The sequence below is a fragment of the Podarcis pityusensis genome (assembly GCF_964106645.2).
Source record: "Podarcis pityusensis genome assembly, chromosome: 16".
Lineage (NCBI taxonomy): Eukaryota > Metazoa > Chordata > Lepidosauria > Squamata > Lacertidae > Podarcis > Podarcis pityusensis.
Window position 1 is genome coordinate 37,675,091 of NC_138041.1, and position 27,470 is coordinate 37,702,560.

Consider the following 27,470-nt stretch of genomic DNA (forward strand, 5'->3'; position numbering starts at 1 on the left):
ATTTTCCTGAACCAGCCTGTCAGTTGAAGGGGTTTCCAGGATTTTGTCTCTGATGCTGCTTTCACCTGTCATTTCCAGAATGCCAACCCCTAAGTGAAATACTTTTGTCACTGCATCCTATTTTGTTTTCACGGTACCCTCAAACACTCCTGTGGCCATGGCAGATCTCCCACTCCACGTGTGAACATCATTAATACAGAGCTCCTTGAAAACCAGAAGAATTGGAAGGGGCAGGAACATTGGAAGCTGCCTTCAACCAAGGCAGGCCCTGGAGCCATCTGAGCTCAGTACTGTTGACACTGACTGGCAGCAGCTCTCCAGGTTCCAGGCAAGGTTTTTCCCCATCCCTATCTGGAGATACCAGGGGTTGACCTATCGGAGTAGGTGGACCCATATGCGGACTAGGTAAACTGACCGCTTGCCATGAGCTTCTGAAATTAGGCCAAGTTCCCTACATGTGCGGACCGCTCTAGCCCCTAAATATTTCCTATCAGACTGTCAATATCTGTCAATATTCTCCCCTCTCCAACTACTATACACCAGACACAGGCAACGGGCTCCTTAACCCACCCACCTGGAAAAGGAGCAGCTCTTTGGTAGAGTTGATTCCCTTGGGATGTGGAGGGGGCACCATCCTGTGGGCCTCCAGAAGTTGTGGACTCCAGCTCCCATAAGCCCCAGCCAGCATGATCAGTGGTCTGGTCTGATGGAAGCAGTAACAGGCAGAGAGGGTCATAGCTTTTGCCACTCCTGCCTTCGAACAGCCACTCCCATAATGGCAGCCATGAAACAGCCCTATGGGGGAGAGTAGATTGGGTGCAAGGGCCTCTGTAAACCCACAGAGAGAGTTAACAAACCTGGTCAGTGCCTCTGCCTATGTGGGACTGAACCAAGCCGATATTGCTGGCTCACGGTTCAAAAGATGTCTCCCATTAAAAACTGGCTGCCAACAACAACAGCAACGCTGAAAAAAAGAATATGATACACTGCAGATTCTATTTCCTGAGAAAATGTCCTGGAGGAGGGAGCCTTCAGCTCTGCTACTGACCTGCTTCCTCTCCCCCACCTCCATCTACCTGCCTATTATTTAACCAGTGGCTTCTCATCCTGTCCACTGAGGGTACACTTTGCCCCTACCAACCTATCTACAAGCCCCTAAATGCAAGCCAGTGGCTCCTTTGGTCTTTCCCCCTTGCAACTTGCTTTCTTAATCAGACGACCTTCCAAGTTGTCTGTTCTCAATGGTTTGGCACTTTTGCAAAATGACCAAGGAGCCACGCTGTCAGTGTTCACCTCGCAACCCTTTCGCAACACCCACAGCCAGCGTTAAAATGCATTTTAAACTAAGGATATATACAGAGCCAGTCCTTGCTGCTCAATGATAAGATGGCGCCCCCTTCCCCATCCCACATACAGAAGCCGAATAGACTCCAGCATTGGCCACCTGAGGCAGCTGCCTCACTTTGCCTCATGGCAGAGCCAGCACTGCATGTATATAGTTTGTTGACGTATCACAAACTGAGACAGTGAGAGGAAAGAACTGAGGCAGCTCCTCTTTATTTGCCACCTTTTCTTCTTCCTCCCCCTTTCTCAACAGATCTGAATGTTGAAAATGAAACATTCATTCAACCTTCATGCCAACAACGCTCATGACAAATTAGGGTATCATCCACTGGATTTCAGTCAAGTTTTCTTCCTGTGTCTAGTCTAGCTGGAATAGGTTACAGTGAAGAATACCCCCCCCCCAAACACACACGCACTGCCCCCAAACAGATGCGCCCACTGAAAACATTTTCAGTTGGTTGCAAGTGAAGAACGGGTGGGGGGTCTAGAAACAGATTGGCTCCCCCTGCCCTCCAGCCTTCACCAATGTGATGCCCTCTAGCTGTTGTTGGACTACAACTCCCATCAACCACAGCCAGACTGACCAAAGGTCAGGGATAGTGGGAAGTGTGGTCCAAAACATTGGGGGGGGGGGTAACCAGGCTGCCTTATCAGCTTCCAAGATGGGCTCTGAAAAAAAGCAGTACTCAGCACTTGGCCCCATGAGAGACAATACCAGGAACTTTAAAGAGAGTATTTAATCAAAGTTTGCTTTATTCCCGAATAGTTCATCTCTTTTTTGTTCTCTCCTGAGAATCCATCTTCTTCCTAGAATGGATCAACCTCATGGCTATATCCCAGCAAAGGCCAGAGGGGCTTTGGATTAAATTAAATATAAATAGTCCGGTTACCAGCTGGAGAGCGCAAGCACTCGCAAGTCTGATGAGGAAGACTTCACAGTAAAACGCAGGTGGAATTTCCTCCACGGTTCCCTTATTGCAGGGCCACTGGTGAAGCAGGAGGACTGTCTGGAACATGAGTCTAATCACAGCAGAGAAAAAAATGAAACCAGATCTCAAGTTCTAGCATCCAGCATGCACGACTTTCTGTCTTCACAATTTCTTCATTTTGTTCTTCTGAAATTTAGCGTGCACAACTTTCAGGGTGGTGAGGAAGTTTCCAAGGAAGAGCACCAGAAATGTGAGTGCAAGCACAAAAACCTAGATGGGACCAGGAGAAAAATAAAGAAATCAAACTCAAACCTATGCACTTGGCAGATGTTATATGAGGACATTTTTTAACTAGAGACAAAAGCAGCCCAATGGAAAAGCTTTAAGGCTGTCTCAGTAAGGATACGGTGAAATAGGCCAGGGGTAGCCAACCTGGTGCCTTCCAGAGGTTATGGACTAAAACTCCCATCATCCCTGACCGCTGGGCCATGCTGGCTGGGTATGATGGGAGTTGTAGTCCAAAATACCCAGAGGGCACCAGGTTGGCTACCCCTTAAATAGGTTAACTCTATTAAGAATTAGCTGCCAGCTAAAGCAGCTAAGTGTATTGAGAACCAGCCATTACTAGAATGGCACATACAGCTTCCTTTCTCTACTGTAAGATCACTTGTATGAGTACGTAAGAACTTAAGAACCACCTGCTGGATCAGGCCAATGGCCCATCTAGTCCAGTATCCTGTTCTCTCAGTGGTCAGCCAGATTCCTGTGGGAATCCCTCACATGCAAGACACCAGAGTACCCCCCTTCCACCGTGGCTTCCAGCAGCTAGTATTCAGAATAGGCACTTCCTGCCTCCACCTGCGAAGGCAGAACAGAGCCATGGTAGCTGTTGGCTTTGCCCCTTTCACAGTAACACAAGATATCCATGGGTAGTAAAATGTGGATAGCTATTTTCTCATCTTCTCCATCTGCTACCTTTTCCCAGCTGATATAAGGGGATTCAGTCAATGCCCCCCTCCCCGTTTGCAGAGATTTTGATTGGTACTTGAGGGGAAAAACCACTTACTTGCCATTCTTTACATTTCTTATGTCTTGACAGTTCAAAAAGTGTGATAGCATTGTAGAGCTGCCAAAACTTAAGGAAAGGGAGGGGAAAGAAGAAAGGGAGACTTAAGAAAGAATCTGCTAACTTTGCAGAAAGCTAAGCAGTTATTCTTAGTGAAGATCCAGAAGCACTAATTTTAGACCTCGTAGATGCCTAAATTGGCATCTGCTTAAAACGAGCACTAGAGGACACCGAAGCAAACAAAGGGCCTGAGGATGATGTTCACGTTAGTTTCCTCTTACACTGGTCAGAATGAAGAACCACAGAGAGCTCTGAGGCACAGCAACAGCTTTGCTTCGACAAGGTTCTGGACTCAATCTGTGGCAGCTCCACTTAGAACAGCCTTTGCCAAACGGGGGCCCTCCAGAGGTTTCTGGCTGGGGCTGGTGGGAGGTGGTTGAAGTGCAAAATGTCTGGAGGTTGGCAAAGGCTGAGGAAGAAGGATCAGCTGATGGGAAAGGCCTTCTGTGCAAGAGACTCTGGTGTGACTGTCAATCAGAGTAGATGGATGTCTGATTGGACAGGCCAATGCAAGGGGGAGGTACTTGCAGCGGAGGACAGTCAAAGACCACTTCACATGGAGTTCTGTTCCCAGGCCCCATACGTGTTGGCAGAGTGCGTATAAGCGCACCCCGCCGCCCCTGTTACGTCCTTTTAGTGACGTGTTTTTGGGTCGCTGCCGGTACTTATGTTGTGTTATTTTTATTTTATAAAATTGATATACTGCTTGATTCTAAAAAACTTAACCCATTACAAAAATAATTTAAAAAATGAAATTATCAATAAAAACTATTTTAAACATTAGAAACTAAATAAAATCAATGATGAGCTAAAAGCCAGATAAAAACACCTGTCAGCACACCATATATCTGGGTAGGCTTAGCTAAATGAAAAGTGTACATATGGTTGATTTGAATATGTTATTATCGAATATTGAATATTATTGAATATGTATATTATTGAATATTGTATACCCAATGTATCAGCTGCCTGGGGGGTTTCACTGTTTGTGCTTTGGTGGTTGGTAAAAAATTACTTTATTTCTTCTTTTTTAAAAAATCTAAATGAAAATGAGTGCAGTGAAAGTGCTTGCCTGGTGTAAATAAGCAGGGAGTTCCAAACTGTGGCTGTTGCTACACTAAATATCCTTTTTTTAAAAAACAAATGCAGAACAGATATTGCATAAGCAGTTGTAGCGGAGCCATTTCAGCAGACTGAAGTGGTCAAGTGGGCATCTGGGGAATGCAGCTTCATAGAATGAATGAAGCTGAACAGACAACCTTGCCTACACGTGTTACAACGAACAGCAAAATACCACTCTCTTTGGTTTCTCCTTATCTTCTGACAATGCACTGGTGAACAAAGCTCTGATGTCCAACTTACATGCCCAAAGAACAAGAAGGGGAGCAGAAAGGTCAGCCCTCGCCACATCCAAGACTGAAATCCCTCTGGGAAGAAGGAAAAAGCACAGTCAAGTTACGCAGCGGAGACGCGGTACACCAATGTCTCTCGCATAAAGTACCTACAAATATTGGTGTTTAAATAAGCTGTCACCATCCTGATGTTCTCCAGGTGTTTGGACTACAATATGGCTGTGATGCTGCCGGGGGCAGAGTTGTAGTCCAAACCATCTGGGGGTGGGGTGGTGAAGGCCAATTTTAATATAAAGTTTCTTAAGTACTTTGAAGAGGTAGCCTGACCTAAGGAAGCTGAAATTGCTGCTTCCATTCATGAAAACGAAAGGCTAGCATCACTGCAAACACATAGTATAGATTTTTCAGAAGACAGATTATATGAGGGGGAATCTTGTATCTCCCTCTTAGATCTTTTCAGCAGAGAGACATAAATCCACTTTGAAAACATTATTTCCAAGTTTAAAGCCTTTTTGCTTATTTCCTCAATGAAAGTGAATCCAAAATCACTATCCAGGCATAAAGGACAACACCGGGTTCATCCTCATGTCAAGCCATTCAAAAAGGCATCCTCTGTGTTCCATCAGCAATTGTAGTTAATTTCTCCGGTGCTGGCAGGTGGGGGGGGGGGCAGGCTAACAGGTGCCAGCAGGTGCTAGCAGGTGCTAGCAACACACTGCACCTTCAAATAAACTGATGTGACGAACAAGAGACACGACTCACCCACTGTGAGATCTAAGTGGTTTCTTTCCCCTAATGCACGGAGTCTGTAAAGGCAACCACTTTGATAATAGTATTGTAGAAACTGGACGCAACCTGGAAGAAATAAAAGGAGTTGCTTTACTTGGCAGGGTTGCAGGTACCTGTAAAGTGTGGCATGCTCAGGAACACAGAGAGCTGCCTTACACCATCTCACATCCTTGTTCCATCCAGCTCCATACTGTCTTCTTTGACTGGCAGCAGCTCCCCAGGGTTTCGGACAGGGGTCTCTCCCAGATCTAGCTGGAGATGCCAGGAACTGAACCGGGGACTGTCTGTATGCAGAGCAGATGCTCTACCTGTGAGCTATGGCCCGTCCCCTTTTAAATGCTCTCCTCCTGCACGTTCCAAATTTGCCACTCTACAATTTGTACACCCCCTAAGAAAACCACATTGCTGGAAGTTTTGCTAAAATCAGTAAGAAAAAATGAAGATATAAAAGGGGTGTCTATAGGGAAAAATGAATACAAAGTTAAAGCATTCGCGGATGACTTGGTATTGACAGTAGAAGAACCAGTGGAAAGTATTGAAAGAATCTTAGAAGAAATAGAACAATTTGGTCGAGTTGCAGGATTTTATCTCAACAAAAAAAAAGACAAAAATCATGGCTAAAAACATGAATCAAGAACTAATTGAGGAAATACAACAAAGGACAGAGATAGAAGTGGTGAACAAAGTGAAGTATTTAGGAATATGGTTAACCCCCAAGAACATTGACTTGTTTCAAAACAATTACTTACCTATGTGGAATCAGATAAAAAGGGATTTGGAGGTGTGGGGAAGACTGAAATTGTCCTTTTGGGGGAGAATATCCACGATAAAAATGAGTGTGCTACCAAAGATGTTATTCCTTTTCCAATCATTGCCGATAATTAAGGGGGCATCAATTTTTAAAGAATGGCAAAAAATAATTTCAAGATATATCTGGCAGGGTAAGAAGCCAAGGATTCAGTTTAAGTTATTAACAGATGCAAAAGAGAGAGGTGGCTTCGCCCTGCCAGATTTGAAATTATATTATGAAGCATCATGCCTCTGTTGGATAAAGGAATGGATTAAATTAGAGAATGGAGAGCTGTTAGATTTAGAAGGATTTGACAACAGATTTGGTTGGCATGCTTACCTATGGTATGAGAAGAAAAAAATTCACAAAGGTTTTGAAAACCACATCTTCTGAAGATCACTGATAGAGGTGTGGGAGAGGTATAAAAACTTGTTGGAACCTAAACTCCCCCATTGGATTTCACCATTAGAAGTGATGAGTGTGGAAAAAATTAATATGAGGGGGAGGTGGATAACATATGGAGAATTGGTAATAAGGGGGGGGAAATGGAAAATGAAAACTTATGAAGAGGTGAAAGAATTTGTTTACGACTGGTTACACTACTTTCAGATTAATGAAATGTTTAAAAAAGATTGTAAAATGTGTGGGTATGAAGGTAAAGAATCAAAATTCCAAGTGGAGGTATTGAATAATGAGTATAAAAACCTGTCTAAAATGTATAAAGTGTTGCTGGAGTGGCATACAAAAGATGAAGAGGTAAAAGTAGTAATGATACACTGGGCAAGAGACTTTGGTTACAATATACAGTATGATGATTGGATGAAATTATGGAATGAAAGGCTAAAATTTACGGCATGTACTGCGTTGAAAGAAAATGTAATGAAAATGTTTTACAGATGGTATATAATGCCAGTTAAACTGGCCAAAATGTATAAAACATGCAATAAGTGTTGGAAATGTAAAGAAAAAGAAGGTACTTTCTATCATATGTGGTGGGAGTGTAAAAAGGCGAAAGACTTCTGGGAAATGATATACAATGAATTGAAAAAGATGTTGAAATATACGTTCGTTAAAAAACCAGAAGCCTTTCTATTAGGAATGGTAGGAAACGAAATCAATAAGAGAGACTGTAAACTGTTTCAATATGCAGTGACTGCCACAAGGATACTTCTGGCCCAAAGATGGAAACAGGAAGAAATTCCAACAGTGGAAGAATGGAGAAGGAAATTGACTGAATATGCAGAATTGGACAAATTGACTGGGAAGATTCGATACCAGAAAGACCAAAAGTTTATTGAGGACTGGGGGAAATTTACAGAATATCTGAAAAATATATGTGATGTACAGACAACGCTTGTTGGTTTTGAAGAGACTCTGTGAAATAGTAAGAAATACTGCAAAAAAGAGAGTAAGAGGAAAAGGAGTGGGGAAAGGCAATATTATGTTTAGAAATGCGTCAATAAATAGAAATTTTTCGAAATATTGAAAGAGAAACTGAGGGAAGTCAAAAATTTGTTGATTGTATAAAACTTGTTTGGAAAATGAATAAAAATTATTTTTTTAAAAAAGAAAACCACATTGCTCCAGCCATCCTTTGTTCAGCACCAATAAAGCACAGCCCCCTTCCTCCTCTAGGCAGGGCAGGGAGAAGCCAGGAGGAGGGAGGGAGGAGCACCTTCTTTACTTTGCATTTAATTTGAGCTTGTCCTAAAGCAGGAGCCAGCACACTTTTTCAGCAGGGGCTGGTCCACTGCCCCTCAGACCTTGGGGGGAGGCCACCCCCTCAACTATCCCCTCCCTTCTCCACAGCACCGGACAAGCCCTGGTGGCTGCTTACCTGTGTCTTGCAAGCGGCAGGGGCTGGCGGTGGCAGAGGGATGATGAGCGGCACACGAAAGGGCTCCGGAGAGGGGCTGCTTAAAATGGCAACCGCTCAAGCGCTGCTGCTGCTGGCACCAACAAAGCCCAGCCCCCTTCCTCCTCTAGGCAGGGCAGGGAGAAGCCAGGAGGAGGGAGGGAGGAGGTGCCGCCGCCGTGTGAGGGAGAGGAAAAGAACGGACACGCTGGCAATCCACACAGCGATTCCTGGACTGTCCATGGGCCGGATCCAGAAGGCAATTGGGCCTGATCTGGCCCATGGGCCTTAGTTTGCCCATGTCCTGAAGGCTGTATCCGAGCCATCCACTGGCTTACAATGCCAATAAAATCCCTAAAATGTAACTTCTCTTTCCTGGGACACTGTCAGTGCTTACTGGTGGGAACTTGCCTAAGGCGGCCAGTTTGTGACCCTTCCCGGTTTCAGTAAAATGCGCACTGCTCTCCCCGCACTGAAATCTGCTGCACAGCTTGCAGCATTCAAGGCATTACTCCAGATAGGATGCAGACAAGAAAACACTGTGTTTTAATATAGATACTGAAAGCATACTTACTCTGAAAAATTGAAAATGCTAAAAACTGATTGCGGAACATTTGGTACATGAGACCATCTGGCCTGTGTGAGTAGGGAGGGGGAGGAAGACAAAAGAAAACAGAAGTGATGTTTTCAACACACACACACACACACACACACACACACACACACAGTGCCCTTCTGTACCCCAATATAGGAAATTAAACAAACGCATCCAAGCCAGCCTAATGCAGGATGGAATTTCCTTCATTCACTTCCACAAAGGCAGAAGGTATCCTATAGCAGTCTACCCTGGACTGGACTGAAGCAGGCTGCAGGTGTCAGAGATCACCTGCAGCCCATGTCTTGGGGGGTGGGTGGGACAGAATACATGGAAAGTTAGAAGACGGCTAACCCACCCCAGCATCCTGGCTCATTAACTTACTCATTACAGAGTTACTTCAAATTGGAGGATCAGACATGATCCCTCCCTGCAACCTCTGAAGTGCAGTGGTCCAGGAAAGGCTGGACTGCATGACACTTGGAAGTCTCAATGCACGTTTTTAATACAGGGACTCATTTATCCTACAACCCTATTCTATATTGTGCATCTAACGATATTCAAACTATAGCACTCTGCTGATTTCAAACACTTAAGCTATGGAGAAATGGAGAAACTTACCACGTTAACATCACACCAGATAGAAACGTAGAAACGTAATGATGAGATACCCACCAGCCCTTAATCCTGGGAAGAAAAAGAACACCTTTAATGTGTGCACTTTCACACATTAAACTGAGGCAAACCCAGAAGGGAGTGGCTGCTAGATCACAGCTTCCCATTGCTGCCTGTTTGGGACACAAGCTAGCAAACAAACGTGTTGCATATGAACCTATAAGCCCCCTTGAGGTGTACTAGCTTAGTATCAACTTCACTCACAATGGGGAAATGTGGGAATGAGAGCTAGCGCCACACCCCCGTCCCCATTCTGACCGCCTTCCAGGAACTGGAGACTCTCCTGCAGCCATGGAAGTTCCCTGCAGAGTCTGGAACCTTGGAAAAGCAAGGTTCTAAATCACGCAGGAAGCCCCTATGGGCACAGAAGTCTCCCTGTGTCAGACATTCGCCCTCCAACTTGCGGAGGAAAATGGAAACAGAAGCCAGAGGGTTTTGCACAGCCCAGCCAGGGTGCTTGATCCCAGTCCCCTCTCCTTGCATGTTAAGTTTTAGCACAGCTGGAACGCCTGAAGAAGGCCCAAGTCGGGGGTAATGCAAGACATTTTGTGGACACCTAAATCTAATGAATAACGTATACAAAATATGTGTTCCCTGACATTTTTCATGCTGTTTCGTATGGTTTTATTAATCACACAGTTTGGAGTCTATATGCAGTTAACTCCTCCTCTCTGTTCTTTCCTTTTTCTGATGTACTTTGTCCCAGAAAATAAACATAGGTAGTTTGTAACTAGTGGACATAATTAAGAGCACACAAATGTAATTAAGCTATCGATTCAGACTGTCTATCCTACCATTTTGTACTGATAAACAGGGCTCCGTTAACTGCTTGGCTGAGGGCAGCGGCAACTGTGCACCCCTCATCGAAGCAATTTCACAGAGCCCCCCTCCCGGCACATGTGCGCCGGTGGCAAGTGGGGGCTCCATAAAACTGCTTAGCTGAGGCGAGGGCAGTGGTGTACTCCTAAAACGGGCAGATTAAAGAAGCAGAGGGAGGAACAAGCTGTATCAGCACCTGTTTCTCCCTCTGCCGGTATGAGCGGCAGAGAGAGATGGTGGTTTCACCCAGCAGGATATCGCTGGCGAAGCTGCCGCCGTTCCTGAGCACCTCTGCCTCCAGCAATGGCTGAAGCTTGTTTCTCCTTTGGCGCGCTGGGCGCTTGTAGCAGAGGGACTCAGGAGGCAGCAGTTTCACCTGCGATATACCCCTGAGTGAAGCTGTCATCGCGGTCTGCCCTAGGCAATTTATGGATATATCCCCTCAGCCTACCTTGAGCCATTGCTGATGAGGATGCTCTCCCTTATTGTCAGTGTGCAGTAATACCAAACTAAGAGGAAGTTGAACACTTCATCCGTCACCCTGAAAGAATAATAAAAAATGGTAAGAGTTTCCAACTTCATTGATCAAGTACACACACTTCAAAACTCATTAACTAAGGCGAAAGTAAAGAGTAATCTTAGGTAACTAATACTGAGGTTCTGATCTTGTAAATAATCAGCTGCTTTATAAGCTGATGTGGAGGGATGCGGGTGGTGCTGTGGTCTAAACCACAGAGCCTAGGGCTTGCCGATCAGAAGGTCAGCGGTTCGAATCCCCACAATGGGGTGAGCTCCAGTTGCTTGGTCCCTGCTCCTGCCAACCTAGCAGTTCAAAAGCACGTCCAAGTACAAGTAGATAAATATGTACTGCTCCGGCGGGAAGATAAACGGCGTTTCTGTATGCTGCTCTAGTTCGCCAGAAGCGGCTTAGTCATGCTGGCCACAGGACCCGGAAGCTGTACGCCGGCTCCCTCAGCCAGTAAAGCGAGATGAGCACCACAACCCCAAAGTCGGCCACGACTGGAATTAACAGTCGAGGTACCTTTACCTTTACCTTTAAGCTTATGTGGAAAGATACCAACAAAGGTGCACACATACTCTCGTCAACTCCAATTTTCATACTTGGAAAACCTCAGTCTACTAGAAGCCCAGACTAAGGCATTGTGGTTCATTTGAAAAGCTTTATATAGCAACTGTTTTTGTCATGGCCTGTGCACTATATATTTAAAGCAGTATCATACCACTTTAAGCAGTTATGGTTTCCGTCCAAGAATCCTGGGAACCGTAGTTTGCTAAGGGTGCTGAGTGTTGTTATGAGACCCCTGTTCTCCTCACAGAGCTACAATTCCCAGTTCCCGACTTCCGGGGTGGCGCCATCGGTAATGGCGGACTCCCTCTGAACTGGAGGGACCAGCTCCACGGGAAACGGGTCCTTTCCGCTACGGCGAAGCGGGGACCCATTCAAAAATCACAGGCGGATGAAGCCTGTGACCATGGGACTCAGCGGGCACCTTTAGCGCCCCCCCAACCCGCAAAGGAACCCACTAACGGGCTCCGGAGCAAAGAGGGGGAAGTGGCGCGGTGCTGAGAGTCAACTGCTTCTTCCGTGGAGTGAAGCCGCACAGCCGTTGCCGGAGAGCGCTGCCTTTTTCCTGGGACAATTTGGCTTTTAAAACAATCACCCGTGAGTACTTAAGTTTCGGACAATTGGACTCTAAATAAGGATTTGTGAGCTGAAAGGAAAATTGGACTTAAAAGTTTATTTTAATTTGGCACTGAAACGGGAAGGTCTAAACAGGAAGTCAGCCTTCCGTTTCTTTGTAGATAGACATGGCAAACTAGAGTTCTGAAAATCGTTGGTAAAGGATTAACTTTCATCATTTAAAATTGTTGAACCCCCTTCGGAAGCAGGAGAAGAGGGGGGATTTTTTCCGGACTGTTTAAACCTGCAAAGTAACTTTCCACCGTCTTGATCCTGGAGCGGGGTGTCAGGACTGACGTTTTTTGAAGCTCATTGACCAGAGACAAACGTTTCTGACAGATAGCCAAAGGAAGAGAAACATAGTGATCCCATTGTTCCCCTTCGCATTTTATAGGAACAAATATTGACAAAATATCTAAAAAAGGAAACTTTGTTGTTAGATCTGTTTTTAAAAGAAAAGAACAAACAGAAGTTCTTCCCCTAGAGGGAGCCTGTGAAACTGTAACCAATTTTGAATCGGGGAGCTTGCAGCTGTTACAGATTACGATCGTGGGAATTGACTTCTGACCTTGCAGGACAATGTATTCAGAAGCTCTGTTGTGTGCTTTCTGTAAAACAAGTGCCCTACTGGAACAGCTACATGAGAAGACGGACTTTATGACTGATGCGATTAGAAATTTTGGACAGGCAGTGGGATATTATATAGAGCCCACCCAGGAATTAGATCAGGAGTGTGCCCTGACAGAACAGATGAGGGAAGAGGATGTTGCTGAATCTTGGGCGCCAGAGATGGAGGGAGCTGCGGCCCAGCAGGAACATGAATTCTTGGATTTGACAAATGAACTTGGAAAAAGCCAGATTTGGAAAGATAAAGTTTGGTTTGGTTTGGAAATGGGGGGTTGGATAGACCCCCCTATGCAGGGAGGTTTGGACTTTTCAAGTCTGGCAATGGGCCGTGAGATGTTTGGGGTTGTGGGGGCTCTTAATTTTGGAGGGACTTTGAAACATGTTCTTAAATACCACATGGAGCTTAGTGTGGACTATGGAAAAGGGGCTGATTTGTCGAGAAGGGTCAAAAGCATTGTCAAGCTGGAGTTCCCAAGAGTGAAAGAAGCAGGAGATAAAGGAAAATACAGCTATAAATATGAAGAAGAGCTGCGGAAGGGACATGGAAGGGACTTAAGGGCCTCGGACATAAGGTTGCCAGGTTAATGCGCTAGATTGATGGGATAGAAAGGACTGACAAAACCCGGGTCCAGGAGGAAGAGACGCTGGATGAAGACTGGATTTTTTTTTTATTTCTTTTATTAGGATTGTCTTATAAAATTGATGAATGTTAGAAAAATGTTGGAACGAAATTATTTGGCTTTAGCCAAAATGTTTACAGAATTATGTAAGAATATTATGGTTATGAGAAATTGGTAAAAATAAGATTTAAGTTTTAAGTTTTAAGGTCTTCACAGTAAGATATGATTAAAATAGATTAAGGTAAAGTAATGACAGAATATTATGAAATATGGAAAGGATTTGCTGCGACAATTAATAACCAGGATACAAAAAAAGGGAGGAGGAGGAGGTCAAAGAAAGAAGGTAATGACAGTTAAAGATTTGAGAATATTGGATTTGTTTTTAAATGTTTGTGGTATATTTTTGTTTTTTGAGCGTGTTGTGCAATTTTTTGATTTTTATTAATCTGTATTGTTTGAATGTGGTTTGTTTTCTCTTTGTTTTCTCTTTCCTTCTTTTCTCTTCTTTGTTTCCTTTTGTAATTCTAAAATTTTCAATAAATATCATTTAAAAAAACAACAATTCCCAGTTCCCCAGGAAGAGAGCTGGTCTGTTAAACCACTCTAAGAAGCTCTGCAAGGGGAATGGGCTCTCCTAACAACTCTCGGCAACCTAAACAAACTAACTCCCAGGATTCCCAGACAACGCCATGCCTGTTTAAAGTGTAGGGTGCTGCTTTGAATTTACAGAGCAGAAAGGGCCCAATTTCACAAATGAAGGGAATCCCTACTGTAAACAATACCCAAGCAAAGAGACGTCACAGTGCTGTTTTCCAATATGGCTGAACCAAATCTGCTCTCTAAAATTGTCCCCCAGTCGCCGTGCTAAGGGTCTTCCCAGGAGTGTGAGGCCCACTTTTGGCACACCCCCCTCACCAAGGTTTGCAGGAAGAGGGCAAAGCAGAGCCACGTAGTTTAAGGGACTCCACTTAGGAACTCGCTGACACAAAGCTCCCACGCAGGCAGACAAGTTTGCAAATGCAGCGCTAATTCCATCCGAGGGAAAGGCCTTTGGGCCAGAGGAGATGCACATGATCCAATTTGCAGAGGCGCCTCAGGACTAATTCAGCGAAAGGATTCCATTAGATCTCGATAAATCCAATCAACTGGAAAAGCCATACTGGTGGCGGTGAGCCTTGAAGTCAGCGGAAAGCATCACAACAATGGCCAAGTTTGCACGACGAGACAGGCAACAACAAACTTTTGACAACCTCACTGTGGGGCAATCAATTTCAAATTGTTTTCTGGGAATATGGGGACCCTCAACATTTTGCCAGGATTTCTGGTAGAACTGGTAGCATAGCAGCCTTGCAGGAAAAGGCATTTTGACACCACCAATCTTGTAGTTAAAGGAAGAAGATGCTTGATAACACATCCATTTACCCACTTGGCAGCTAATTTTAAAGAACTATTTTAGCCCACTCATTCCCCCTGAAGACTGGAAATAGAGGGAGAGTGACATTAAAACAGCACCTCCTGTGCACAAGAGGGAGATATTTGTTCACTCAGGGGAACCCCAAGGTAAGAACAACTACAGAAACGCCTTTGGAAGAAGAGGAAAAACAATTCTAAGGTGGAAACCACGAAGACAACCCAATGAGAGCCACGCATGGTCAGCAGACACAACACGCTGAACGACAAGGGGAGGGGGAAAACAGTGGGAAACCAGACAGGATGGGAAAGGGAGAGTCCTGGAGGACACAGCAGGCTGACTGGGCAATCCTAGGCATGTCTGCTCAGAACTTAAGTACCAGCGAGTTCAATGGGGCTTATACTCAGGTTAAAAGGGTGCAGAACTGTAGCCTTACAAGCTCTCTACAGAAGTAATCCACACTGTGATGTTCTGTTGCAGGTCTCAGCGCAACGTTTCCCTGGTATCTATCTACTCTTGCTGGAAAACAGTTCTCTAAGCTCCCAGGCAAACACCTTTCTCTGATCCTTTTAACTGGAGAGGCTGTCAGGGATTGAACCTGTGACCTTCCACAGGCTCTACCACGGAGCTATGGCCGTCCCCTTACGAGCAGCGGGCAGCTCCTAGATCTCACAAGCCCGGCCAGTGTCACATATGAACCCAGTGTGCACCTAGAACATTTGCAAAGTATTACAGGGGAAGTGTCTCTCCAGCGACAGAGAACCTTTGTGTATGTAGGGAGAAAATCTGCACCAGGACTGGATTAACTTGCAGAAGCAGCAGTCAACAAATGATGCTTTTTGTTCACATTGAGTGGAGTCCAGATTTGCTTGCAAGCAGAGCCACTTCAAATCCACTCCATGGTAAAAACAGATAATGTTGCTCGGCAAACAAAGATGAAGTCTTACCGGTAATGAAGAACGAATCGGCAAGCTACTGCTCCAAGGAATAAGATTATTGTCAAGTACAGTTTGAATTTTTCATACTCGTCTTTGTAGGCAAACCTGGAACAAAAGGATTAAATCAGGGAATAATAATAGTAATAATTTTATTATTTATACCCCACCTGTCTGGCCTGCTTCCCCAGCCATTCTGGGCGGCTTCCAACACATATAAAAACATAGTAAAACATCAAGCACTAAAAACTTCCTAATGCAGGACTGCCTTCAGATTTCTTCTGAAAGTTGTATAGCTACTTATCTCCTTGACATCTGAAGGCATTCCACAGGGTGGGCGGGTGCCACTGTCGAGAAGGCCCTCTGCCTGGTTCCCTGTAACAGGGCGGGCGGGTGCCACTGTCGAGAAGGCCCTCTGCCTGGTTCCCTGTAACTTCACTTCTCACAGTGAGGAAAGGGCCCAGAAGGCCCTCAGAACTGGAGCTCAGTGTCCGGGTTGAACAATGGGAGTGGAGACGCTCCTTCATGTGTACTGGGCCAAGGCCATTGATCTGGTTCACACATAATGCTAAACCGTGAATTATGAAGTGATGTTTTCTAATAGCACGGCTTAACATTATATTCAAACTCTACCCAGCAATTTAACTGTGGTTGCTAACAAGCCACAATTTAGTGCTACAGTTTGTTGTTGGCTTACAAATCTTGGTTTGCTTTAAATAGGGCTGAGCACTGCATGAGAACTCTTCTCCCCGTCTTAACCATGGTTTATTTGCCTACCTGACACCAGATTCTCACCAGTTTACAAACGCAGGAGGCAACAGCAGCTGAGGGGAAACCATGGTTTGTTTGATCAACTATGGGACAACTTATGGCTTCACCAAACTAGGGCTTAAACAAATCAAACCAGAGCTTGAATCTTTGGCGGGGGGCACCATTTTCTGTCACTAGTCAGGGGCTAGATTCAATGTGTGCTGAATTTTGGCTGCAAAGGAAGAATCGAGAGCATGCTTCTGGTTCTTCCTTTGAAGCTGCAACTTGAAATTTTCCACAAGCAACATCACACAACATCAGATACAGGAAAGATGGGGGTGGCTTGCCCCAAATGGATGATTGGTCTAGTCAAGCCTGCAGGCCAGAGCTCCCCGACCAGGAGGAGCAAAGCAATTGTGAGCTCCTATCTGGGAGCCCAAACGCATTTACAGGGTCTTGCTGAGCCATAGGGCAACATTCTTTCTGTTATGCACTTGTGATGCTCCTGATGGCATTGGGCCAGTTATGCATTCAATACTCTTTGCACCTGCAAAGGTTTGAGGCAGATTTACTGTTTCATTTCCACCCACCGCATGTCCTGTAGTTTCCTGTTGAAATCCTGTAACTTTTTACACCACAAATGTTCTGAGGATTTTGTTGTTGTTGCAGTATAGCACAAGAGCCCCCCACACCCAGCAAGACAGCAATAATGCAAGAGCATTGGGGAAAGACTGCAGAATGGTAAGCGGATGGCCCAGTATAAACGCACCACTCAAAGACTCAAGCAGCTCAGAGAGTCATAGAAGAGAAACAACTTACTTGGCCTGATTGCTTAGAAGAGTGACATTCACGTTCCCCAGCACGAGATTTAAGTACAAACTGCAAGGAAAAGGGAAAAACACATCAGGCCTTCACAGGGGTAACTCTTTTTTTCATTTGTTGGTTGTCGTTTCTGCCCCAGATCACCCATTTCAGCTGCATTTGTAGCAAGGCATGAGCTGAACGAAAGACTCCGCCGGAATCTTATCACCAGATGTTCAGATGACAGCTTCCTCTGCTTTTGCCACAACGTGCAGAGGTCACAAATCCCTCTTCGTGTGACCTTCTCAAACTGTAGTCAGCACAAGCTCAGCAGCAACCCTATACACTTACCTGGATGTAAGCCCCACTGAACTCAATGGGGCTTACTTCCAAGTAGACGTTTATAAATGTCACTGTCCATCAGTTAGCCTAACAGACTTAACTTTGCAATCCTGATTCAAAATTCTGTCACTTCTGGGGGTCTTTTGTGTAAATAACAGGTAAGTAGCTCTTGACTTCAATTACGCCTGTTTTACTGCTGCTTCTGCTGGGGCTGATGTGCTGGCCTTATGATTTCATTACTGTTGAATTTTGTTTTATCTTTCTTAGAGGTGGCTAACCTGCAGCCATTCAGATGTGGCCGGATTATAATTCATGTTGCACAGATATCATGTTACGCAGGGACATTTGTTTTGCATGCTATGAGTGGCCATGTGGCCCTTTTGGCAAAAGGCAGTATATAAATTTAATAACTAAAACAAACCAATCTCTGCAGTCCTGGCCCAGATTTAAATTTCTCGTCTGCTCAGGGCGGGGGAAAGAAAAGACCCCCCTCCTCTCTGTCACTGGACCTTTCTCCTCCTCTGCTAATAATAGATTCCCAGGATTGTTCTCCAGAGGTATCACCTCACCAAGATTAACGCTGGAAACTATGTGCGTGAGTGTGACACGCAGCCTGCATTCAGCTTCTGAGCCAGGCATTCCCAGGCAAACGTTTCACTCTGTGCCAAGAGGCCGGCAGGTCAGCCCCTGAGAGCGTGCAGAGTGGATTCCAACAAGAGGAGTCACATGCTTCCATCTCTTTAAGAAAAGCATGTCTCTTCGTGTCCTTAAGAGACCAGGCTTCACACAAGAGGGCATGTCGGTTTTACAGAAGCACCTACCCATTCTTCTTTGGCAAATAGGCTTCCATGTCGAAGAAAACATTTTGCCGCTCTTTGATCTGGCTACCGATTTGTTGTATGAGCTCCACTTCCTCCAGGCTGCAGTCACGCTTGCATCTGCAAAGTTGCAGGGCCAGAGAAGAGGAACACAAATGCAGACAGTTGAAAACAAATGACCCAGGAGCCAAATAGCTGAAAGACTGGCCCCTTCCCCTCTTGGGTGTGAAGAGCAGCAGAGGGGGCCTCCCGGTAGCCCCACTGCCCTCAGGGGGCTCGGGGGGAGGAATGCTATGGATGGCATTCTCTGTGTCAGCCCCTAAATTGTGGAGTGCTCTCCACACAGCAGTGCATTACGCCCAGCACCCCCAGGAACCCTCACCATGCGGGTTTCGTAGGACACTGAAGATGCTCCCCTTTACCCTGGCCATTCAAAGTGTTGGTGCTGACCTTTAAAGCCCTAAACGGCCTCAGTCCTGTATACCTGAAGGAGCATCTCCACCTCCATCATTCAACCTGGACACTGAGGTCCAGCGCCGAGGGCCTTCTGGTGGTTCCCTCACTGAGAGGAGCCAAGTTACAGGGAACCAGGCAGAGGGCCTTCTCGGTAGTGGTGCCCGCCCTGTGGAACGCCCTCCCACCAAATGTCAAAGAGAACAACAACTACCAGACTTTTAGAAGACATCTGAAGGCAGACCTGTTTAGGGAAGCTTTTAATGTTTGATGCATTACTGTATTTTAATATTTTGTTGGAAGCCGCCCAGAGTGGCTAGGGAAGCCCAGCCAGAGGGGCAGGGTATAAAAAATTATTATTCTTTTTTTAATGCATTTATATTCCACCTTTCCTCTAAGGAGCTCAAGGCAGCCTACACAGCTCTCCCCCATCTCAATCGAGCCCCACAACAACCTGTTGAGGCTTGAGGGTTGGTGACTGGCCCAAGGTTACCCTGGAGGCTTCATGTCCATACGGGTACTGTAATTTGGGTCTCCCGGGCCCTAATCCGGCACTCTAACCCAGCCTTCCTCAACCTTGTGTTCCCTGGTTGTTGTGGGACTACAGCTCCCATCGTCCCTGAGCACTAGGCCCTGCTAGCTAGAGAGATGGTGGGAGTTGTAGTTCGACAACATCTGGGGATGCAACATTGAAAAAGTGTGCTCTAAACATTACACCACACTGGCCCTGGACATCTGGGATGAATATTTTTAGGGCCCAATCCTATTTTTGAGATTGTAATTGATTTTAAACTGTTTTTCATGTTGTACTAAAAATGGTTGCAACCTGGCCTGAGACCTGGCGGGGGGGAGGGGGGGCAGCTAATAAAGCAAAACAGCAACAGCAGTTGCCTGACACCACAGTAACACTGGCCGAGGGACAGGTGGATTCTTGCGCCCACCTGCGGTTTGGCGACAGAGAATAATCTTGCACCCTTCCAGCAACCTCATCCCACTTTGGTTAGAGGGGAGAGCAGGCAGGTCAGGCAGCTCCCAGTTCAAGCAGGTGACCAAGTGCTGTGCTTTGCCATTACCTTTGGAAGCTGTTCTGCAAGTCTTTCAGCCCCCGCTTCTGCTTCTGTATGGAGCTGCTGCAGGTGGCCTGCAAGTTGTTCAGTTCCTCTAGCTTCTGTTTGTAGACTTTGTGAGTTTCCTACAACAGATAAGCAAAAAGGATGAATTAAGTGGCAGGAAATTAAACATGGGACAATACGCAAACAGAACACCCACGTGCAGCTGAAAGTGCAGGTTATGTAGTTTCTTCCACAGGAAGGGGAAAGTTCCACATTAAATCGCCTGGAAAGGCCTCAGAAAGTGCCGTGCGCTAAGACCATTGAGTGTACTGTCCCTACACTGACATTATTGGCTCCAAGGCCTGTGATTTTCTGCTTGCAAAGCAGTGCTTTACCTGTGAATGATGACCCTCCCAGGAATGCAACACAACACAGAGCTAACTATAGCACTGACCACATGCATATTTCAGTGGGTAACGTCGCTTAACGCATCTTATTTATTTAATATTAACCTGCCATTTAGGACCAAGCATCATTAAGAAGCATTATGAATTAAAGTGTTAAAGCAGTGTTAAAAACAAAGACAAAACAGTGCACCCCACTTTTTTAAAAAGCAATAAATTTAGAAACAGAGCCAGCCGCAAAGAACCCTAAAGCAGCTTAATGGCGGAGGGGAGAGGCACTGTAGAGTTCATTTAAAGTGTTTACATCCTGCCCTCTCCCTCTCCTGCGCCCAAAAAGCTGTCCCAGGACAACTCACAAACAATGCAGCAGAACAATCAAATCCAAAAGCAGCAGCAGTGGCAGGACAGAAGCACAAAGTTGAAGATTAAAATTTCGCATCGAAAGCATCTGGGAAAATAAGGTCGAAACGTCCTCCAGGTCAGCCAACCTGGGGAAAGCCTCGCACAAAGAGGAATTCTGTCTCTATTTTTGTGCAGCTGGAAAGCTCCCCAGAGGAGCTCATAGGAGGAGGCAGAACTCGCCTACGGAGGGGTGGGATCTGGGCTGCCTCACCTGACAGCTGCTGCCCAGGCTGCCGCTCCATTGGAAAGCCTGGGCCCACGTCAGCTCTGTGTTGGCGGGCAGCGTCTGAATGACAGCTATCATTATTATTAATTACCCACCCTACACCCTCTTGTCCCAGTTAAAATGCAATGTCAAAAGCAGGTTAAAACAACCTGCAATCACAAAAATAAGGTGGGTACTGGAAATATACAGCTCAGGTGACAAAAGCCACGTAAAGAGGTGTGTCTTCATCCCTCATTAAAAGCTCTATAATGAAGATGTGAGGTGCACCTCTGTGGGGAGAGCCACAGCTTAGGGGCCGCCACAGAAAAGGCCCTCTCCTGCCCGCCCCCGATTCAGAGAGAGGGGGAGCAACCAAGAGGGTCCCCTGCCATCGATCTGAACACCTGAGTGGGGCTGAAAGAGGGTGGCCTTTCAGATATTGGGGGATGTTGTGAACTGCCCTGTGATCTTCAGATGGAGGATGCTATACAAATTTAATTAAAAATAATTCAGCATAATCAGCTGCGTTAATGCGCCAACTACCCCCCAGAGACGCTGCCCTTCGTAATTGTTTGTAGCTACAGCTGTAGTTTGATGGCAACGGCCAACACAAAGGCCAGTGCAAGCCTTGAGCCCGTTCCTCCATCAAAGTGGATTTTGAGCGGCTACTGTAGATGAATATGGATTATGGAAGACGGCCACGCTTTCCCAAAATGCCAAATAGGACACAAATGTCCTCCTCAGCCGCCACCCCTCAAAAATCCCCAGAAAGCCCCCGTGGATCCACTCTAAGCCGCTTTCCCCCTTTGCTCGGCCAGAACCTCTGACCCCATTCCAACTTAGCCCTAATCCCACACGGCACCCACCATCTGTTCCTTTGGAGCAGCTGGTGAAACAGCCCCTCCAGGACAACTTTGCTCCAAGAGAGGCCATGACCACATGAATAAATGAATAAATAGCTAAATGAATAGGACGACATGTCCAATGACTTTAGGAGACTTTTTTTTTTAAAGCCCCCTATTCAATGCTCATTGAAAAAGCTTCTCCACGTGAAGCAGGGATGGGGAACATGCGGCTGCCCAGATGTTCTTGGATTCCCAGCTCCCATCAGCCTCAGTCAGTGGGAGCTGGAGTCCAGCAATATCCAGAGGGCCTCAGGCTCCCCATCTCTGCTTCAAAGGTACCTTAGATCTTTGGGAAGTGGGTGTGCAAGCAAAAGGAATTGTGCCATCCCGTTACACCAGCATCCCCAATACACCTCATGCAAGGAGGCAGTGTGGCAGTTAGAGGGCTGGACCAGGACGTGGGAGGCCAGGATTTGAATCTCCACTTGGCTGTGAATAGGCTTTCAACACTGTAGTGTATCACCAGTCCAACATCGTGGTTTGGCAATATACTGCAATGTTGAAACAAGTTGCATTGGCCCCAGCCTGTAAGGTGCCAGGGGACGCTTTCACCCCTGTGCCTCGCAGGCCAAGGCCAATGCAGTTGGACCCGGCCCGCTGCTCAGCTGGGGGTTAAGAAGGCTCCTGCCCCCACCCAGCTAAGCGAGCCCACCGACTCCCCAAGACGGAGGGTGCCCCGCAATGGAGCCTGACAGGCTCCGTCTGCCTTCTTCGGCATGTAGTCCGAAAACAGCTGGAGTCCCAAGCTTGGGGAACACTGAACTAGATGGAGAGGAATGTAGAAAGCCGCCTTGTTATACAGAGTCAGATCACTTGCTCATCTAGCTCAGTGCCGCCTACACAGACTGGCAGCAGCTCCCCAGAATTCCACACTGGGGACATTCCCAGTCCTACCTGGAGAACTGAACCTGGGGCCTTCGGAACGAAAGACAATCGATAACCCTGCAGATCTCCCTCTTATCACTCCCTGGGAAAGGGGTGCTCAGGGTCGTTAAGCACTTCCAACACAGACAGGACCCCAATGAAGGGGCTAGTCAAGAGGCAAAGCACCTGCTGTGGGTGCAGAAGGACTCAAGCCCAATCGCCAGAACCTCCTGGTGGGGTTGGGAATATCCTGCCTAAAAGTGTGCAGTGCCACTGCTGCCAGTCAGTGCACGCAACACTGGGCTAAATGGGCCAATGATGAGCCTGAGTCTTATTTCCTCAAAACGGGCCCTACCTCTCAGCAAAATCCCACTAAAAACAACCAGAGGGGCGTAATAAAGAACAGCATGCCACCCCCTTTCCCAGTACCCATTCAGTTCAACAGGAAATGAAATTAGGAAGGCACAAGCCAGTTACTTAATAAAAGGCCTATTAAACATTAACTAAAACCCTTTCTCCTTTTACTTTTGCAGACAGCACTTTTGATGCTTGCAGTTGCAATAAAACCAACTTGCTGATAAAAAAGGAGGGTTGGGGGGGTGGAGAGACCATTTCAAGTAAGCTGCACCCAGATCCACTTCAGCTGCTTAACCAAGACTGAACTCCTTCACCACACAAAGTGGATCAGTTGAACAGATCAAATCCACACCAGCACCCCTTGAAACAAAACAAAATGAAGGTTTGATTGCAAAGTTTTATTTACATGTTATTGAAAGGTCAAGCACTCGAGAGCGACTGTTCTCATTGAGGTGGATAAATGACTGGGGGCGACGCTGGGGAAGGCGTCATCTTCCAAAGGGCAGGCTCATTCCAAGGGTTTAGCTGCAAGGCAACGTGGAATTTCCTGCAGACGCTGTAACTCTGCATGCCAAAGACGGGCGCCCTTGCTTACGCAGCAGATTTGGAGGCACAGAAGAAGGCACTGCCAGGGCCAGGGCTTAGGGGGGGCCTTGCCAATATTGGGGGCCCCTGCCCACCATCCTAAAACTCCAGCAGTGCTAAGTTGGGCTCTGGCACAAGGAGGGACATTTCAAAATGGGGGGTGGTGCACACAGCCGGGCACACGCTGTGGGGGGACTCATCACCTGGCATCCACCGAGGGTGTCTGCAGTTGGCTGCTGGTGCCAGCCCTGCTCCCGAGTAAAACTGAGCGAGTGACAAGAGAAGACCAGCATTTGTGGCATGTATTGCATTGAGAGTTATACTCAGGGGTCGGCAAAGCTTACCGGGCATGGGCCGGATCACTCCCACAGAGATTCTCCGTGGGCCGGGCCAGCACAGCACGATGCCGCAAATTGCGTCTGTGCATGTCCGCAGCACTGGAAATCACACCTGCGCATGTCCAGACACCAAAAATCATGCCTGCACAGAAGCAATTTTCAGCGTCTGGGCATGTGCTAGATGCGATTTCCGGCACCGCGGACATGCGCAGACGTGATTTCTGGAGCCGCTAAACCAGCGCAGCATGGCGCAGGGAATCGCTGACCGGGTGGCTCAGTTTGGGGGCGGCTCATGAGCTGGTTAAGCAACCCTCCTCAGCCGCTTCTGGCTCATGGGCCTTAGGTTGCCAACCTCTGGTTATACTCCTATCTGCTCAGGGTCAACTCCTTCCTCGAATTCTGTCTCATTGTACTAGTTTTCAGCCCTGTGATGTGGAAATACCTTGGCTAGAAATTGCCGAATACAGTGGTACCTCGGGTTCCAGATGCTTCAGGTTACAGACTCCGCTAACCCAGAAATATTGCCTCAGGTTAAGAACTTTGCTTCAGGATGAGAACAGAAATCGCATGATGGCAGTGTGGCGGCAGCAGGAGGCCCCATTAGCTAAAGTGGTGCTTCAGGTTAAGAACAGTTTCAGGTTAAGAACGGACCCCCGGAACTAATTAAGTTCTTAACCCGAGGTACCACTGTACTGGCCCCGTGTATAGGGCTATCGCTGCACTCTTAGTATGCACAAGTCTGGTCTGTTGCCCTGGCTGAAAAGTTAATTTGTCACAGCCAGAGGCAAATCAAACACTTTGTCTTTTTATGCAGTATGGCTACCACTTATTTCCCTTATGTGCCACAAAGACCAAACGAAAAGGCCAGCTCAAACGCATGGAAACTTATGGAGAGATCTACTGGAATAAGGACTCAAATTATCATTGTCTGTCTTTCACAGGTCTATGCAGATACCAGGCGATCTATTGCAATTCTCTTGACAGAAGGAACTATCAGCTGCTTTTGTCTTGGTTTGCAGTTTATGTTTATTTGTTGTTACATAGGTTTGTTACAAGCTGTGATAATAAAATAAAAACAAAAATAGGGAAAGTCTTCCCTAGCATGGAAATTCTAGAAAATTTCCCAAATGGGATATTGGTTTTATGCCACACCCTCCCATGGAAGCCATGTTGTGACTGGCGCCCACAGCACTCTCTCAAAATTTGAGATGTGCCCACTGGTTGAAAAGGGTTTGTGACCCCCAACATATGTTCTTAAATATCTAGAGAAATACTCTATACAGCAGCTCAAAATTCTCTTCTAAGTGCTCCTTTACTTATTTATATTCACAAATAATAATAATAATAATAATAATAATAATAATAATAACAACATTATTTGGAAGCCAGGACATTAGCAGGCCAAAGTATGTTGCAGAAGTACCACCCCTCCCCATATTAGTAATTTAAAATACTTCATTATCTATAGCAATAAAAACTGAACTATATGTAGCCATATGCATATTTTTTCCACTGAAAGAGTCCATACATATTCTTTTTAAAAAAAACAGAAATGAAGGGAAATGTTGAAATTAAAACAAAAACATGACATTTTCAAAAATGGCGTTTCTCATTCTTTTCGGCAAAGGACCCCTGACCATTAAGTCTAGTCGCGGATGACTCTGGGGTTGCGGCGCTCATCTCGCTCTATAGGCCGAGGGAGCTGGTGTTTTTCCACAGACAGCTTCTGGGTCATGTGGCCAGCAGGACTAAGCCACTTCTGGAGAACCAGAGCAGCGCACGGAAACGCCATTTACCTTCCCGCCGGAGCGGTACCTATTTATCTACTTGCACTTCGTGCTTTTGAACTGCTAGGTTGGCAGGAGCAGGGACCGAGCAACGGGAGCTCACCCCATCGTGGAGATAAAAACCTCTGACCTTCCGACTGGCAAGCCCTAGGCTCTGTGGTTTAGACCACAGCGCCACCCGTGTCCCATTCTTTTCGGTACTACAGGGCTAACAGGAAGAATCTTCCTGGTTTAGAATCTTTAACTAAATTAAATCCCTGTTAATAGTTTTAGAACTCTGGGAAATGATTGAAAATCCTGTTTTCAATCAGATAGGAAGGTAAGGAGGAAGATAAAATTCAACAGCCAGGAAAGAAGGGAAACATAGGGGAGAAAGGTTGTCAGTTTGTATCTGAAAGTAATTAGGTATTTTTGACACCCACATCAGTGAGCGTCAAGAGTTCCGTGCGCAAGCCAATCAGTGCAATCAGTTTTTGCCACACCTACAGGGCACTCATATGCCCACATCCACCACCTGTCTTACATAACTACCCTGGGTTCCTTCAAGAGGAAAGGCAGGATACAATTTCAACAAATAAAAGCAAGTACTCAGGTCACCATGGAGGAAGAGGGAAAATCACGGGGCTGTTCACCAGCCCTAAAGAACTAAGCTGGTTCTCCTATTGTCTACCAGGCACGGGACTGTTTGCACAAGTTAAGTCCAAAGCAGTTATCTTTAAAACCCTTAGCAGAGTAGGGCCATCTATCTCTGCATGAGCCTGTCCACACCAAATGCTAAGCCATGGTTTGTTTAACCTCAATATGGTTTGTTCAAACAGGTACACCCAGGCCAGTGAACCAACCATGGCTTGATTTCTACCAACAAACTGTTATGTGAAACCATGGTTAGCTGTTGGCTTACAAACCACAGCTTGCCTTAACTATGGTTTGCCATTGTGGCAGAACCCAACAGCCTTGTATTGCCATGGTTTCCTTGCCCACCCGCAATTTAGATGCTCGCCAACAACAGAGACACACAGCAAGAGAAGCCAGAAAAGAAACCAAGCCTTTGTTGGTTTCAACATAGCCACCAAAGTAACTCAAAGTGCAGTGGGAGGCAACATGTCCAGCTCAGTGGTGGCCCCTCTGTTTATGAAACACTGTCCTCCAGGGAGGCTTACATTGATATCCTTCAGACACCTTAGCAAAACCCTTTTTTTTCTCAGAGTCTTGATTGCAAATTTCAGTCCAATCATGACTAGTTTTATCCTGATATTTTGATCTGCCGCTTTGTATCTGTAGTGCTTTTATTTATTTACTTTCCTACATTTCAGTCCTTTCTTCCTGCACGGAACCCAGTGGATCCATGTGCTTCTCACATGGTCCCCCATCCAGGAAGTGACCAGATCCAGACCTGATTAGCTTCAGCAAGGCAGCAGCCTCATGCATCTTCTGACTGTATCTCTCCCTTTAGTCTGCTATATAAGCCACCCTGGTTAAGTTCTGTTTCAAGGGCAGGGTTATAAATACATTCTACTTACAAGGTACAAGTAAAAATCCTGCGTCAGCATAACTCAAAGCCCACTATCACAAGGATGTTACAACTTGTATAAAACACAATAGCATGGATTTGCTTTGATTTTTCAACAATTTACGTTGCTTCTACTTACTGCGGGGTGAGGGGCGCAGAGCTCAGCAACAACACACACACACCCGCAAAGAGGGGCACCCTGTGACTCACACACAAAATCACCTGAGTGGGTTTCACATCACAAGCACAAAACCTTGGCAGGGAAGGTAGAGGCAGAAGAAACGTGATCAGTGGCCTCAAAAGAAAGTTCCCTGTCAGATGGAGGTGG

General features: G+C 46.2%; 2 protein-coding genes across 4 annotated transcripts in view; both read right to left on the minus strand.

Annotated features, from left to right (window-relative positions):
• Positions 1-27,470, minus strand: part of LOC308465401 (uncharacterized protein) — a 321,144-nt gene that overhangs the window by 110,533 nt on the left and 183,141 nt on the right. The gene's annotated exons all lie outside the window — the stretch shown is intronic.
• The window catches only part of TMEM120B (transmembrane protein 120B), a 32,743-nt gene continuing 7,352 nt past the window's right edge, over positions 2,080-27,470 (minus strand). Inside the window, exons 2-12 of the mRNA XM_080985199.1 lie at positions 19,807-19,925; positions 18,284-18,400; positions 17,139-17,198; positions 15,582-15,677; positions 10,726-10,815; positions 9,402-9,467; positions 8,760-8,821; positions 5,514-5,606; positions 4,762-4,826; positions 3,340-3,408; positions 2,080-2,543 (exon numbers count right to left, since the gene is read on the minus strand). Coding sequence (XP_080841325.1) covers positions 2,436-2,543; positions 3,340-3,408; positions 4,762-4,826; positions 5,514-5,606; positions 8,760-8,821; positions 9,402-9,467; positions 10,726-10,815; positions 15,582-15,677; positions 17,139-17,198; positions 18,284-18,400; positions 19,807-19,925 — 945 coding nt within the window. The 3' untranslated portion in view covers positions 2,080-2,435. The remainder of the gene's footprint in view (positions 2,544-3,339; positions 3,409-4,761; positions 4,827-5,513; positions 5,607-8,759; positions 8,822-9,401; positions 9,468-10,725; positions 10,816-15,581; positions 15,678-17,138; positions 17,199-18,283; positions 18,401-19,806; positions 19,926-27,470) is intronic.